At 46.3% G+C, this 16,059-nt stretch overlaps 4 protein-coding genes across 4 annotated transcripts; 1 reads left to right on the plus strand and 3 right to left on the minus strand.

Annotated features, from left to right (window-relative positions):
• On the minus strand, positions 320-2,367 carry LOC8057105 (polygalacturonase ADPG2). The gene is made up of 3 exons (XM_002466197.2): positions 1,575-2,367; positions 1,252-1,480; positions 320-1,161 (listed from the first exon to the last, which is right to left on the minus strand). The coding sequence occupies exons 1-3, from the start codon at positions 2,151-2,153 to the stop codon at positions 611-613; spliced, it is 1,359 nt and encodes a 452-aa protein (XP_002466242.1). The 5' UTR covers positions 2,154-2,367; the 3' UTR covers positions 320-610.
• LOC8081203 (polygalacturonase) lies at positions 8,296-9,898 on the plus strand. The gene is made up of 3 exons (XM_002463643.2): positions 8,296-8,700; positions 8,784-9,012; positions 9,120-9,898. The coding sequence occupies exons 1-3, from the start codon at positions 8,296-8,298 to the stop codon at positions 9,659-9,661; spliced, it is 1,176 nt and encodes a 391-aa protein (XP_002463688.2). The 3' UTR covers positions 9,662-9,898.
• On the minus strand, positions 10,004-11,688 carry LOC8057106 (chaperonin-like RbcX protein 2, chloroplastic). Its single transcript, XM_002466198.2, has 5 exons — positions 11,215-11,688; positions 10,810-10,901; positions 10,657-10,714; positions 10,492-10,557; positions 10,004-10,388 (listed from the first exon to the last, which is right to left on the minus strand). Exons 1-5 carry the CDS (start codon positions 11,455-11,457, stop codon positions 10,266-10,268), a joined length of 582 nt encoding a protein of 193 aa, XP_002466243.1. The 5' UTR covers positions 11,458-11,688; the 3' UTR covers positions 10,004-10,265.
• LOC8081204 (40S ribosomal protein S2-3) lies at positions 12,504-14,408 on the minus strand. Its single transcript, XM_002466199.2, has 2 exons — positions 13,660-14,408; positions 12,504-12,891 (listed from the first exon to the last, which is right to left on the minus strand). Exons 1-2 carry the CDS (start codon positions 14,320-14,322, stop codon positions 12,730-12,732), a joined length of 825 nt encoding a protein of 274 aa, XP_002466244.1. The 5' UTR covers positions 14,323-14,408; the 3' UTR covers positions 12,504-12,729.

Genomic DNA, 16,059 nt, shown 5'->3' on the forward strand with positions numbered 1-16,059 from the left:
TTATGTCGAACTACTCAAAGCAAATCATGCAGTAGTATTATCAGTAATCTTGTTTTTTTATTCGAATGAGATTTGTTCAGGTTCTTAAATTATAGTCAAAATTTCACATGTTTTAAAATATTTGGAGATTTTCAAGATTTTCATTTCTACTGGTTCTCTCCGGCATTTGTGCCCTAATTAACCGGTAGGCTGAACCCTGACTGCCATTGCTATATATATGCTTCCAAGTCATTCCAACCTAAGAAAATTTATATATACCCGTCTGTATCAACTGTTGGTGCTAGCCTAAAAGACGGATAACAAAAATCCATGCCTCTGAATTATATGCCACCTCTAATGTATTATACAGAACAGACAGACCTCAAGAACAAGTGTCTTTGATATACTATTAGAGACGACTTATAGTAAGATATGCGTCTCGGATATATATTATGATCAATTTTACAACGAATTACTGGCAGGTCTTTTGCTACCATTACCAGAGCCGCCCAATAATGAATCTATATGTTTAAGTAGTATAGTATATGTCCTATACACACTCTCTGTACATGCTTGCTACAAACTAATAAGCTGCTCAAGTTTCAACTGTGTGCATGCCCTAGCTAGCTAGCTAGTTTTTGGAGGTGCACGGCTGTGGAAGAACCGTCCCGGATTTTCTCCATCTCGCATTCTGGCATGTGCTTTCCGCGGCATCCTTACCGTTACTGCCCTGCATCCTCAGGTTAATGTTCTGCAGGGTAATGCCAAGGCACGGGACGTTCCTGCTGCAATTCAGCATGATAGCGTCCTTGGTCACTGTCGTCCCCTTGATGTTCTTGAACACGACATTGCTGACCTCCACTGCCGATCCCTGCAATTCGCATGGCGCCGTAGCCTTGTCGCAGTAGTTCTGGTCGATGATGATCGGGTTCGCGACGTCGTACATGACCATGTTTTGGAACGTGATGTCCTTGGCGTACCCACTTCCTCCCTGGTACGTCTTGATGCGTGCTCCGTTGGTCGTGCCGTATAATTGTACTGAATCTATGGTGATGCCTGAGACTTCGGCTCTCGAGTTGTCGTCTCCTAAGCTCCCGATGCTGATCCCATGCCCTGGCCCACATACCACTTGCGACACATGGAGGTTGTGCGTCCCACTCTCGATGGACAGGCAATCGTCACCTGCAGATTAATTAATCATCCATCCCAAACCATATTTGTTTCATATGGTTTTGAACTTTGAAACAAATAAGTGATGCTTAATTTTATTACCTGTCTTGATCTTGCAGTTGGTGACCTGCACATCGTTGCTGCGTGTGATGTGGATGCCGTCAGTGTTGGGACTGGTGCCGGGCGCCGTGATCGACAGGCCTGTCAGCTGCACGCCGGTGCAATCCTCAATGGACATGTGGATCTGCTGGCTGTTGACAACATTCAGATCCTGCACTCTCAAGCTCGTGCAGAAATGGAACGACAGCGCCGTTGGGGCCTCCTTGCACGGCTGCATGCATGCAAAAGCAAAGTTGAGCTGGTCAGGATACACACGTACACTGTAAAAACTTTACGTACTATAACTAAAGGCATGATGCACGTACGAGAGCCTTGTTGATCTTGCACGAGTTCTTCCACCACGTCTCGCCGTTGCCGTCGACGGTGCCGGCGCCATTGACGGTGAGCCTGTCAACCTGACGGAACACGATCCAGTGCCGCCGGTCCTCGTCGCTCCAGTCGGACCGGTTCGGCGACGCCACCAGCGTGCCCTTCACTGTCACCGTGACGCTGGACTTGCACGGGCCGGAAAGAGTGACGAGCTTGAGCAGGTAGCGCTTGCCGCCGGGGACGAGCAGGACGGCCGGCTGCGGCGAAGCGCACGCCGCGTTCCACGCCCGGGCCAGCGCCTGGGTGTCGTCGTGGCTCCCGTCGCCGCAGGCGCCGTAGCGGTCGAGGCTGAACACGCTCGACGACGGCGACGCCGCCAGCAGCGACCTGCGGCCCGTAGCAGCTGCTGCTGCACCATCGGCAGAGGAGCTGATGGAGCTCGGGGAGAAGGTGCTGGTGCCTGTTCCGGCACCCGCAGCAGAAGCCTCTAGGGCGCCGGGCAAGAAGATCAGCAGCGTGAGGAGTGACGGCCACAACACAAGCTGCGGCTTGTTTGTTCGGGACGGCGACGCCATTGTTGACAGAGCTAATAAGCACGAATGCAAGCACGATCGACGACGACGACAGGTAACTAGCTAGCTATATATACTTAGCACAGCTAGTAGCTTAATCGATCGATCTCGGACGTACTGGTTATATGAGCAAGGTCACAGGAGACTTGCTTGATGAAATTATGCACCAATAAGCTAGCTAGCTAGCTGAACTGGTTGCTTTGCTTGCTGGGCTTGGTGTGTGATTGGATGTTGAGCATGGATCAGCCTCAGTTCACGGGGCATATTTATAGTAGTCGCTGCTGCAGACTGGATTATTCTTGGAGTTGGAGGCGAGGGGGATAAAGGAAAGGGGTTGTGCACGTTGACTTGCGTGCGTGTGTGAAGAAGAATGAGCTAGGCCTGGCATCACATTGTCATGGCAGGGTTGTTAGGCCCGTTGGCAGACTACTAGATAAATGCGTGCAGGTAGAAGAAAGGATTATAGATTCTCCGAGCATGGGAAGCAGATCTATAGAAGTACCTGAGAATATAATCACGTTTCCATGCATGTTGGCTTCTACTGGCTCAGTGCCTCATGGCGAAAAAAAACTCATGTGCAGCTTATTAATACCACTTCTATATTTCAGTTGCCTAATTTTTTTTTTGTTATGGGAAAACTCGATCTACAGCACTCAAGTGTTTCTCAAGCTCTCAACACTCTAGATTCAATCTCTTCTCAAAAATCCAGCCGCTCCTCCACCTCTTCTTCTCCAAGTACCGTGGGCTTAGAAGAGGCTCAGGGGACCAGACCGACCAGACAGTGGGGACAACGGGAGGACGACGGTAGAGGCGCCGTCTAGGCTAGGTCAGGCCGATGGCACCCATAGCCATGACGGCGGCAGGATCGTAGACACTTTAGGGTCTCGTCGACGAGACCTGTGCTGCGGGCAGGGCGGTCGGCGGTGGCGCGTCAAGAGAAGGAAGAAGAACAATGAAAGAAAGAAGTGCTCGAGCACTCGATAGACAGACCCTTTTTGTTATTGTTGAGACAATATGTAATTTTGTCATTATATATATGACTATAGAAAATAACTAGTATAACTTATCTCTTGTGAGTTGGTTCTTTTTAATTGATTATTAATGGTCTAAAAGTTTAGAAAAAAAAGTTAGACACCTAAACTGAAGTACATCAAGTCCATATCAATAAGTGCATTCACGTGAGCGTCTGAAAACCTCTTTGGCGTGGACACATACGTCAGTTCAGTTATTCATATGCACACGTAGGAGCGCGTGTCGTCGTCGTTGTGTGGTTGAGGCGCCGTTGTGGTGAACGAACGAAGCCGCCACACGTCGTCGTCGCCCATCGATCTTGAGATCTTCGTCAATTCGTCGTCGTCAGCTGGCCACGTAGGCACGTATATGTCATCGAGCTCTCTGTTGCCGCATGACCTTCCGTGCTCCCAATGCAACTCCATCGATCCCTGCTGCCAGGGAATGACGAGAACGCCATGCATGAGAGCGCATAACGTCTTTCCCCTTCCCTCTCCGTCACAGGTTTTGTTGAGACGAACGACGACGTTGCCGATGGGTGGTCATAGCTTAGCTAAGGGTAGGCAGGCAGATGGATAGATCGAGGGTGTACGCCATGCATGGCCATGATACATGCATATGTGCATGTGATCGCTCCGGCGTTATTAATTAGCAGTTCATGGGTTCATCAACGACGATACCGGCCGGCCTTAAATATAATGATTTTTATTACTATTAAACGTGCGCGCGTACGTCTTCCAGTTCCAGCAGCTTCACGTACTCAATTAATCTCAAATTATAAAGACGTTTGATTTTTTTATACTAAGTTTGAACATTCATCTTATTCAAAAATTTATACAAAATTTCACTTTTTTGTCGTGGCTTGGTTTATTAATACAAATTCTACAAAAATGACTTAAATTTGACTCTGTTTGTATAAATTTTTTGAATAAAACAAGTGATCAAACTTAAGATAAAAATGTCAAACGCCTTGTAATTTAAGATTTGAGACGAAGGAAGTACTCCCTCCGTCCCCAAATACTACTATTTCTAGCAGATTTCAAACAAATTAGTGTGGCAAACAAAAGACCATTCTACCATCAATTAATTTGGGTTCCACCATTTAATCATGCATGTTAAGCCATGGTTCTCTGGTTCCAACGAGCTACATTTAATGCTAACTAAACAGACTCAACCAATTATCATGCGCCAAAGTACTACTCCCTAGAAGAAATTAAATGGGCTGATGGACTGAGTATGCTAGTAGAAATAACAGTATTTGTGGACAAAATTTTCTCATAGAAATAGCAGTATTTAGGAACGGATGGAGTATGTAAAGTGGAAGCTGCCGTACCCGTACTGCGCGCCAAGAAGAATCGTCATACGTGCTTCTCGCTCCCACGTAACAGCCGCTAATAAATGTTGATGTGTCTCCGGCGGCGGTTTAACCGTTGCCGGCCGGGAGCGCCAAGGCTTTGGCCTGGCCGGCAAGTGAAGGGACCCAACAAAATGCAAAGAAAAGAAAAGTTCGATGACTCAAATAAATGCATTTTGATATTTAACGAATGAAACTGAGCCCAATGCAAAATGTAAGTTTAAATACTAAAATGGTTACTTTGATAGTCTCCGATAAAACTACGCCCAAAAATAAACTTTGGGGCCGAAACAATTATTTTAAATATTCAGGGACAAAATTGAGCGTTAGACGATAGATTTAACAAAATTGATACTGTGATACTATGATCACGAGCCGATGGGTGGCTTGGTACCTTTGCCGATGACCAATAGTTATAGCAGCTAATCGAGAAGGAACCAAACCAAACACGCGAAGGAACGAGAGAAATCATCACTGGCTCCATAGGTGCAGACTGTTCGGGCTAAGGCGACAGGCTGTCCATGGCTAGGATGCTGACTCTCCGAGACAGGATGTCGGACTGTCCACCGGTCAAAAACAAAAAAAGACACAGGCCTTGTTTAGTTTTGAAAAATGAAAAAATTTCGGTATTGTAGTACTTTTGTTTGTTTGTGACAAATATTATCCAATTATAGACTAACTAGAATCAAAAGATTCGTCTCGTGATTTACAGCTAAACTGTATAATTAGTTTTTGTTTTCGTCTATATTCAATGTTTCATGCATGTGCCACAAGATTTGATTTGACGGAAAATCTTTAAAACTTTTTAGTTTTCAGGGTGAACTAAACATAGCCACAGACCAAAAACAGTTCTATAGCTAGTGGACCGTGATCGTCGGACTATCTGGGATTTATAGTCGGATTGTCCGCCATTCAGTGCAGTGCAGCATGAACACCTAAGGCCCTGTTTAGTTTGCCCTCTAAAATTTTTTCATCCATCCCATCGAGTCTATGGACACATGCATGGAATATTAAATGTACATAAAAAAATAAACTAAGGCCAGTCTCAGTGAGGGTTTCACCAAGATGTCATGCACATTTATTAGAGCGTCATGTCAGACTTTTTGCATGAAACGAAGAGGAGCGAGAAGGAAATAGTTCCGCTGGCGTTGTTTCCCACACGGTGAAACATAATGAAATCCCCACTGAGGACTAAAACGTTTCACCATCTTGCATGCGATCCAATCATTTTGCAGTAATTAAATGTTTTGCCCAGTCTAGGAAACATCAAGGTGAAACTCATGCATTGTGGAGGTTGTTTCATTGATGCTCTGTCAACAGATTTGTTTTGGAAACAGTGCATTGAAACGGGCCATTGAGACTGGCCTAATTACACAGTTTGGTTGAAAATCGCGAGACGAATCTTTAAGCCTAGGCCTTGTTTAGTTCGCCAAAAATTTTGCAAAATTTTTCAGATTCTCCGTCACATCAAATCTTTAGACGTATGCATGGAGTATTAAATATAGATGAAAATAAAAACTAATTGCACAATTTGGTCGAAATTGACGAGAATCTTTTGAGCCTAGTTAGTCCATAATTGGACAATATTTGTCAAATACAAATGAAAGTGCTACTATTTCTATTTTGCAAAAATTTTCGGAAGTAAACAAGGCCCTAGTTACTCCATGATTAGCCTTAAGTGCTACAGTAACCCACATGTGCTAATTACAGATTAATTATGCTTAATAGATTTGTCTTGCAGTTTCCTGACGAGCTATGTAATTTGTTTTTTTATTCGTTTCTAAAAACCACTCTCGACATTCTTACTACACATCCGATGTGACACCCAAAAAACTTTTATCAACAATCTAAACAAGGCCTAAGAGAAAAACCTTGTGAACAAACTTGCACGAGGCTGGCGGATTGTCCGTGCTTGAGGGCCGTACTGTCCGCACCTGGGCTTGAAGCGAAGCGCGAGGCTCGCTTGTGCTCAACCCCGAGTGGCGGACTGTCCGCGGGTAGTCCCTGAACCATCCGTGAACATGAACAACACAGAAAACAGAGCCCTAAGAAAATCGACTCCTTCCTTGGTCCACTCTATTTGCGACCAAAACAACACCAACTGTCACCAAACTTGGTACACAAAATTACAAGGCAGTAGGGGAGCTATCTCTAAGAGCTCATCGCTCAATTTGAAGCCAATCAACGAAAAATCGAAGAAGAACAAAAAAACACCCAAAAACTGCCTGAAGAACTTGATTCGTTCCGATCTATGAACTCGTGAGGATTTGGTCGAATTCATCTAGTGGAGAAGATCAACTCACGTCATACTTCACCCCAAAACAATCGGTTTGAAACGAAGCACCCAAAACTCAAGATCCAAGCTACACAGAGAGAGGGGAAGGGGAAAAACGTGAAGAACACAAACGTGATTCACAAAAGCTCGTCACAAATCCAATGAGAGTACTCAATCTCTTCTAAGACTCCAATAATCATGACTACGATATAATTTTATAATACTTATACCAAAAACAAATATGGTTACAGCTCTCTCAGACTGAATTGTACTGTATCTGTGACATATCATCATATCCGTGCTTGAATTTCAAAGGCAACTTTAAGTGACAACATGCTTGCCATTCTTCCGATTCTACACTACCTTACCTGACCACGTGGCGCCAAGTTAATTGCATTTGACAGCCTTGTATGTTGCGCACAAGTGAAAAATAAATGTCTGGTAATGATGCAAGCAATGTTGAAACTTTCAACAGACATATAGGGAATAGTTCTGAACTTTCAATAGCCACAAGTAAAAATGTCTGGTAATGTCTTCGGAATCTTAAAAATGTATAGTTCTGAACTTTTTTGTAGGGAATAGTTCTGAACATCTAGGGTATAGGGATTGCAAACATATAACCCATCATGGTATTTTTCAGATCGTTGAGTATTTATTTAGGTCCTTCTAAATTGACCTGTCCATTTATTTATTCAAAACAATAACAGTGTAGTATATATCATCGTCTGACGTCTGGGCATTTACATTACTATATATCTTTTTTTTTAAAAAAACTACATTACTATATATTTACCACCACGTCTCCTCGTAGAAATGTGCTTTCATGGCTGAGGGGTGGGTTTAGTTCTTTCAGATATGGAGGCCCACATCAGTTTTTTGTTTTTGTTGGTGCCCTTCTAAAGTTGACTTCCTCGGCCCACACCATCCTGTTGCCATCCTGAGAGCCGGGCTCTGTTGTTGTGGCCCATATATCCTGAGGTGTTCCATTTAATCGTGTGTTCTGGTCCGCTAGATTTCGTGTGCCACATGTCGGACTCGGTCTCGGACTCGGGACTCCAGTTCGAGTCGGACGCGACGAGGCCCCCTGCTTCTCGCCTTCGAATTGCACCGAGACCGATTCTTATTTCTTGCCACAAGAGAAGCATCCCGCAGAGCCATATTATAACAACTCCAGTACTCCACCACGAACCAAGCAATCTTGCTCGACATGAGTTTGAAACCCAGCAATAATCTGCGCTTGCCTCGCAAAAACCTCACAGTCCCGAGTTCTTGTTTGGCTTGCTTCCAACCGTGCCCGTCCGCCGTCGTTCGTCCAAGCCGCCTCAGACTCCAGTAGTCACATCACACACGACCTGCTGAAGCTAGTGTTCATGGCGTCCCTCCTCGCGCTGCTCCTTGTGTCCGGCGCTTCCAACGGCACCTCGTCTGACGGCACCAGCTACCTGCGCAGCTCAGGTGCCAGCGGACCCGCCGCCGCGCCCAGGAGCAGCAGCAGGTCGCTGGCAATGGCAATGGCAATGGCAATGGCATCATCGTCTCACCACCAGAGCGTGTTCAGCCTCGACAGCTACGGCGCCCGTGGCGACGGGAGGCACGACGACACGCCGGCGCTGGAGAAGGCGTGGGAGGCGGCGTGCGCCTCGCCACGGCCGGCCGTCGTGCTCGTCCCCAACGGCGGGCGCTACCTGCTCAAGCTCGTCACCCTCCGTGGCCCGTGCAAGTCCAGCGTCACGCTCACGGTGAAGGGCACGCTGGTGGCGTCGCCGGACAGGGCGGACTGGAGCGACAAGGACAGGAGGCACTGGATCGTGTTCCGAAGGGTCAACAAGCTCACCGTCAATGGCGGTGGCACCATCGACGGCAATGGCCAGAAATGGTGGCCACACTCGTGCAAGATCAACAAGACTCTGGTAAGTAGTGTAAGCTTGTGCTTTACTAGGAGGTGAGTGCATGTCCTGACTTTTTAGCTGAATTGGCTTTCTCTTTTCTTCAGCCTTGCAAGGTAGCTCCAACGGCTTTGTCATTCCACCACTGCACGAATCTGAGAGTGGACAATCTGAAAATTATGAACGGCCAGCAAATGCACATGTCAGTCGAGGATTGCACGGATGTGGTATTAGCACGGTTATCCATCACAGCGCCGGCCAGGAGCCCTAACACTGACGGCATCCACATCACTCGGAGCAAAAATGTACGGGTCACAAATTGCAAGATCAAGACTGGTAAGTAGCATGCATGTTCACGTTTCACATCATATGGAATATATGCATTGTGTCTTCAGGCTTCAGCGAACTTAGATTTGTTTTTTTTTTCCTGTTGAATTTTACAGGGGATGACTGCATGTCAATCGAGAACGGGACTCATAACCTTCATGTCTCCAAAGTGGTTTGTGGTCCGGGGCACGGGATCAGCATCGGAAGCTTAGGAGACGACAACTCACGAGCTGAAGTCTCTGGCATTACCATAGATTCGGTGCAACTATATGGCACGACAAATGGAGCACGCATCAAGACGTACCAGGGAGGAAGTGGGTACGCCAAGGACATCACGTTCCAAAACATGATCATGTACGGTGTCAAGAACCCGATAATCATCGACCAGAACTACTGCGACAAAGCTACGCCATGCGCTGAACAAAGATCAGCGGTGCGGGTTAGCAATGTTGTCTTCAAGAACATTAGAGGGACAACCATCACCAAGCATGCCATCAAGATGAACTGCAGCAAGAATGTCCCATGCCAAGGAATTACCTTAAAGAACATTGACATGAAACTAAAGGGCGGCAAGGGCAACATAGATAGCACATGCCAGAATGCCAAGTGGAGAAAATCTGGGTTTGTTCACCCACAGCCTTGCATTGCCACAAAGTAGGGGGGCAAGTGAACTTAGTTGCTTGTACTTTGTAGCATGTACATATGGAGTGTAGAGGCACCTAGCAATACTCAGGTACACATAACACATGTTCCTAAAGAGTATTCATTAATTGGATCATTCATGTGAATTTCCTGTATCTTCTTTTATTGAAAGCAGCAGCAGTTGATGTTTCTAGGAATACATGCCCTGTTATAGTAAATCCAATGTCCTGAAGTTAAACAAAAACAATCCAATGTCCTGTAAGGTTACATGCAGCTTGAGATATGTGGCCTGCAATGCGTGGATGGTGTGGAAAAATGGAAAAATATAAAGACCTCCTGACGAATTCAAGTAGATCTCTGAACTCTGAAGTGAACCAAAGCTTTCATTATTCATACAAATTACAAGGTAAAGTCTTTTTTGCTTCCTCTAGAGCAACTGTAGAGACTTGGGAGGGCAAAACAGCATTGTTAACACCTCACATATTAATTGCCTGAACACTGCCCAGAGAAATATATACTCTCTACTAAAACTCTGATTATATACAACTGACTGACTGACTGACTGACTGACTGATAGAGAAACCCAGAGTATTCTACCTAATATAAGGAGCTAAGCTTGATCAGCCGATCTTCTCTGTGTTGGTGTCATCAGTTGGCCAGATGACCGTCTCCATGAGCCGCTCTCGCATCAGCGTCAGGTTCTCATCAGAAATCTTCTCGTACGTGTTTGCGTGGTCATATTTCTGACAAACAGATTATAATCCAGAACCCAACCAAAATGTCAGACATCATATACGTCGGCAATAGGCAGGCTACAGCAGCACTTGCTTATCGATGGTTTGTTACCTTGATCCATTTTCCATATAGGTGAAGCCTAGTAATCATCACTCGCTCTGCAAGCTCCTGCCTCTCCTGCAAAATAAGCAGAGGCAATTGCGTGAGCTCCATTCGTAGCTGCAGAAGATCCGCACAAAAATCTTGTGTGTGGATTTAGGTGTAGTGTGTATATACCTTGCTGAGAGCACGGAGGAAGTGTTTGCCGTCAGTAGGTTTGTTGACAGCAACGAAGCTACAGAAAATGGGAACGAAGAACATGCATGTTTACACAACCGTGAGCAGGGAGAATTCAGAGTAGAACAGAGAGGATTTGTTTGCTATTATTACTTGTAGAACCAACGGTAGCTTGGTGGGTTCAACTCGTATAGCTGGGTCAGCACGGTCCTCACGGCTTTGTAGGTGAAGTAGTTCATCAGTTGCTGCAACCACAAACACCAGAAGGAAAGTTCAGTTCAGAAAAAAAAAGGTCAGCCGAAAGCAAGCGCCTTGAATTTCTCCGAATTGAAATGAACCAAACGAATTTGGTCTCAGAAAATCAGAACAAATCCTACGTTTTTCCCTCGATCTCGTTGCTACGTTTCAAGAACATTACGATGCTTTCTCTGCGTTTAGCCTGTCGATCAGCACAGCTGATGACCAAGAAGTGCAAGAACCGGTACAAGAAAATCTATCCCAAGTATTCAACAAAGCTGATGGAAATTAGGTGCAAGAACCTAGTTTAGTTTGACGTACCCGCTGGACGTCGTCAAAGGAATCCTCGTACTGTCCCGCGAGGTTGCAGACGATGGCGAGGCCGCCCCCCTTGCTCCTGCTGCTGCTCCGTCTCTGCTGCCGCCTGAGCGCCCAGACCGAGCACGCCGGGCGTCGAGCCTTCCTCCTCCAGTCGCCGGCGAACAAGCCGGTGGTGCTGCCAACCCCTGACCCTCTCAGCCCCGCCACGCCGACGGCCGCCGGCGTCACCTGGACTCCGGCCATGCTGCTGTCTGTGTACCTGTGTTTTCTTGCAGCAGCCGCAGCTGGTTTCCCCTGTAAACCTGGTCGACGATCTGGGGAGCAGCTAGCAGCGGCGGTGCGGTGCGGTGTGGTATAAAAGAAAAGAAAAGAAAAGAAAAGAAATCCAAGTGGCGCAGGGTAGAAGAGGACTTGCAGTGCTGTTTCGCCTCCTCGCTCGCTCCGTCCGTCCTCGTGGCTGCCTCTCGCGCTGCCGTGGCTGCGTCCCCCTCTCACCAACCAAATTTTGTGAGGCCCAGGGCGCACGGCCGTGAGTCCGGCTGTCCGGGTCCGGCCGTCTTTTCGCGTCAGCGCCACTGGGCGAAGATTCTGACCGGAATCCAGGGCGGCCCCGGCGTGTCATGGACAGCTTTCCAGTTTGAGTTTCAGGAGGAGGCCACGGCAATTCCAGTTCCCCTGGCGCACCGCGTCCGATCAAGGCTGCGAGCACATGGAATGGAAGCTTGAGGTTCAAACAAAGGAACCGGTGTGCGAGCAAAACGGACGGCAAATCGCAGTGCACGGAGAAAACAGCATTTACAGTGGAGGACAGGCACGTTGTGTACGTATTTCTCATGGAGAACTGATACTCAATTAGTGCTCCACAACTAGTCAGCTGCCACCTGGAGGTCTGGGCAACAAATACAGTTCAGTGCATGACATTTTACAAATTTCAAAAAAAAAAACCCTCACCACAAAAAGACTGCCCATGACATTGGGTTGTACCACAAAGGAAACGAGTACTACCATACAATAATAATCCATAGCTTTCCACGACAACACAGATACAGCAAAATAGTAACATGAAAGGCAATAGCAAAATACAAATTTCAGAATCATAATATATGATCATGTGGATAGATAAATATAAAACCAGATGACCTGCCTCCAAAAGCAATCACCGTGATAAGTAAACTGCAACAAATGATAATGGCACAGAAGGCAGCCAAGCACCATCACTGCAATCAGTGCCTCAAGTTCTGCTAAAGACAAAGCAGAACACATTCACAGCACAAAGGCACAAAACTGTATCAACCAACACAAGCCTCAAAAAGCCTTCGCCGTGAAAAGACTATCGTGAGATAATTATGTAGCATTCATAAATAGTACCATAGTAAGTACCACAATCAAAAAATTGACAGTAAAGAACAACATCCAGGGCAAAACAGAACCCAAAGTTGACTCCCACAGTTCTTAACTATATTGAAAGCGCATTTAGACAACTCTCAATGAGTAGAGCTTTTCACTCAACCCATCCTAAGCCTCTGCTGTCTCAGTTGGAGCCTCAAGCACAAGACCCTTGGTGGGCTTTCCCAGAAGGTCTGTGAACTGCTGGAATGGAGTCATGGAGAATTTGGTCTGAGTCCAGAATTCAGGAGTAAGGAAGCCATAGGTCTTCATCAAGCAGTCGAAGGTCGCCTGCACATAACCAAAACAAATTACTAATAAATGCCACTGGATAGACATCTATATATGAATGTATGAATTAAATTGCAGCAGAACAAAAATACTAATATATTATATGTTAATAGGTCAACTGTTGCGTAACTACAAAACAAACTTAAGTTAGTTTAGAATTTTCGATACTCCATGACTCACGAGCTAAGTATATTTAACTTTAGATACCACACTGTTCACAAACTAATATCATACAAAATTCCAATACAGGCCATTAAGAAAAAAGAATCCGGTGCTAGAAAAGTAGCCACCCAATAATAAATGTCAAAACAGTTTAAAATTACAGCAAACTAGTACATCTAAATATGAATTGGAACCTAACATGAATGAGATTTTGACAATTAACATCCAATCCGCGAGCCTTTCAATATTTGACACTGACATCATAATGATGTGTAGAGAGTCAATCTGAGTCATTGACATGTGGGTCTGGGTGTCAAATTGTGGAAGGCTTTAGATGTCAATTAAATTCTCTGAATGAATTAGGCAAATCATAAGAACAATATACAGACAGTGTCCGCTGCAATTTTGTAATCGCATCAAGTACAGTTAATTGATCCTAGCATATGATACTTGATCAAGATAACACTACATGTTCAACATTTCACATAAATAAACATATTCAGCTCATCCTTGCATTCCATAATACCAGTCCTAAGGTGCAGAATTTGCGAATGACAAGTATAAAAGAAGCATCACATCATAATATGAATAAGAGCGTAATAGTACCTTGACGAAGTTGCCAAGGGTCTTAGTGGAGCCACGGGACGAGGTGAAGACATCCTCAATGCCAGCGAACTGCAGCACCTTCTTGGGCACACGCGCGGCGACGATGCCAGAACCCCTGGGTGCGGGCACCATGCGCACGGTGACGGAGCCACACTTGCCGGTGACCTTGCAGGGCACTGTGTGCGGCTGCCCGATCTTGTTACCCCAGTAACCCCTCCTGACGGGGACGACAGAGAGCTTGGCGAGGATGATGGCGCCGCGGATGGCTGTGGCCACCTCCTTGGCGCACTTGACTCCCAGGCCGACGTGACCGTCGCCATCGCCGACGACGACGAAGGCCTTGAAGCGGGTGCGCTGCCCGGCGCGGGTCTGCTTCTGGACTGGAGTGATCTTCATGACCTCATCCTTGAGCCCCGGGACGAGGGTCTCGATGATCTGGTGCTCCTTGACGGGGAGCGAGTGGAGGTAGATCTCCTCGATCTTGTTGATCTTGCTCTCCTTGACGAGGCGGCCGAGCTTGGTGACGGGTACCCACTTCTCTTCCTCCTGACGCGGGCCACGACGGCCGCCGCGGCGCCCGCCACGGTCGCCGCGTCCACCGCGCCCGAAGCCACGGCCGAACCCTCCGCGCTCGCCGCCACGCTCACCGCCGCGCTCCGCCATGGCTGGGTGAGGAAAGGGTGGGGTGCTCCGGAGAGTGACGGAGGATGAGGGTTTGGGGGCTGCGGCGGCGCGAAGAGTGGCGGTGGTGGAGGCGAGGAGCTATTTATGTCGAGGGATGGAACTAGGGTTTTCCAGGAGATGCTGCGCGGAGGCCGTGGGCTGAAACATGGGCCAGGATGCTGTAATCGACCTTCGAATTTTGTTTAACGGCCCATACGCAAAGCAATCGAACCCAGCTTATGCCATGTAACAACGGCCCATACACAAAGCAATCGAACCCAGCTTATGCCATGTAACATCGTCGGACATTAAGGGGCTGTTTGGTTGCCTGCATATAGTGAACCAGGCTCTCAGGATGCAGCATGCCTCTATTTGGTTACCTGATCTGCCCCCGAGCCTCGCTGAGCGCATGCAAAAACTCCTTCCGAGCCTGGCTCCTAAAGAACGCTACCTGGCTCGCTCCAAGCTCCCACGAGCTCGCACACGTGGCGATTCCCGCTATTCACCGCCTATATTCTCGCCTCCTCCCTCTCTTCTTACTAGTCCCCATATGCGCTTTGGTTCTTAGGGTTTGTGCTCTTCCCCCTTCGTCCTCTCTTCTGTACCTTTGCTCTTGATCAATTTGTGGCATGCTAATGCTTTCCTTGATTTATTGCTGGTGTCGTGGATCTACGTCTCTCGAAGCAAGAGTGTTTTCCCCCTTTTTTTCTCTATTTTCGTTACCGATTTGCAAACCCTAGGTGTGATTTGTTGTTGATCTTGCTGTAGGCACGTAAATTTCTTAGCTAATTTTGAGGTATGGATCCATCCTCATGTGTATTTCTTTATTCTTTATTTTTGTTTTCGTTATAAAATCCTAACTTATGTATGCAAATCATGTTTGTTTAGGATCTGTGCTTGCAGATCTGACCTCCGTTAACTCCTGTTGTGCTTTGTTGGGTCTCCTGCTCATTGATGTGGATATTTTGTTCATCTAATCTCCCTCTTACCTCTCCCTTTAATCTGCGTTCTTTGATTTGGATGCATGTGTTACTTTTTGAGATTATGAACAACTATATGAAGATGTATTTTTTCCCTAAGGTACTGCTCAGGTCTGTGATGACACCTTTTGTTTTTGATCCATTGTCCTAGTCTATGATGTTGCACATTTGGTCTGAGGATATGTCCTAGGGGGCTTTTTTATGAGATTTTTTGCTACTATTTGTTGAAGCATTTTTCCTGAGCTACTGTTTAAGTCAATATTGTTGATAAATATGATGGCCCTATGAGTAAGTGGGATGAGGAATGGCAAAAGAACTTAAATTAAATTTTCAACTACAATGACCTTCACCGTATTGGCATGCTCAAAATTGGGCTAAGATGACCTAGCTATTTGAGTAATTATTTGGGATGAGATTGAAGACATATGTTATGATGACCGGTGCATTTTTCTATCTAATTGGGTTGAGATTGTGGCCAGTGGTTGTGATGTTCTATATTTGGCCTTCACTGTATTGGCATGCTCTGTTAATTGATCTTTTTCTGGCCAATGATGCACATGGTACTTAGTTGAGGTGGTTGTATGTTGTGTACATTTCATGTTGCTGTTGTTTGTCATGAGATTCATCAAATTTTCTAGCATCATCGACTCGAATGCAACTCTTGGGTGCACCTCAAGTTGATGGCACTCAGTGATGAGGCTAAAACATTTCATGGGTGCCATGAGTCTGGGTTGCTCGAAATAATCTGTGTTGATTT

Source organism: Sorghum bicolor, chromosome 1, assembly GCF_000003195.3.
Source record: "Sorghum bicolor cultivar BTx623 chromosome 1, Sorghum_bicolor_NCBIv3, whole genome shotgun sequence".
Lineage (NCBI taxonomy): Eukaryota > Viridiplantae > Streptophyta > Magnoliopsida > Poales > Poaceae > Sorghum > Sorghum bicolor.

Excerpts from the sequence above, each read along its gene's own strand:
- LOC8081203 (XM_002463643.2), top strand. The coding sequence starts at position 8,296 with ATGGCAATGGCAATGGCAATGGCATCATCGTCTCACCACCAGAGCGTG. Across the intron at positions 8,701-8,783 it reads GCAAGATCAACAAGACTCTG|CCTTGCAAGGTAGCTCCAAC; the intron begins GTAAGTAGTGTA and ends TCTTTTCTTCAG. Across the intron at positions 9,013-9,119 it reads AAATTGCAAGATCAAGACTG|GGGATGACTGCATGTCAATC; the intron begins GTAAGTAGCATG and ends TGAATTTTACAG.
- LOC8057106 (XM_002466198.2), bottom strand. The coding sequence starts at position 11,457 with ATGGCCGGAGTCCAGGTGACGCCGGCGGCCGTCGGCGTGGCGGGGCTG. Across the intron at positions 10,715-10,809 it reads AGCTACCGTTGGTTCTACAA|CTTCGTTGCTGTCAACAAAC; the intron begins GTAATAATAGCA and ends CATTTTCTGTAG. Across the intron at positions 10,389-10,491 it reads TATATGGAAAATGGATCAAG|AAATATGACCACGCAAACAC; the intron begins GTAACAAACCAT and ends TCTGTTTGTCAG.
- LOC8057105 (XM_002466197.2), bottom strand. The coding sequence starts at position 2,153 with ATGGCGTCGCCGTCCCGAACAAACAAGCCGCAGCTTGTGTTGTGGCCG. Across the intron at positions 1,481-1,574 it reads GCAAGATCAACAAGGCTCTC|CCGTGCAAGGAGGCCCCAAC; the intron begins GTACGTGCATCA and ends GCATGCATGCAG. Across the intron at positions 1,162-1,251 it reads CAACTGCAAGATCAAGACAG|GTGACGATTGCCTGTCCATC; the intron begins GTAATAAAATTA and ends ATTAATCTGCAG.
- LOC8081204 (XM_002466199.2), bottom strand. The coding sequence starts at position 14,322 with ATGGCGGAGCGCGGCGGTGAGCGTGGCGGCGAGCGCGGAGGGTTCGGC. Across the intron at positions 12,892-13,659 it reads CCCTTGGCAACTTCGTCAAG|GCGACCTTCGACTGCTTGAT; the intron begins GTACTATTACGC and ends GGTTATGTGCAG.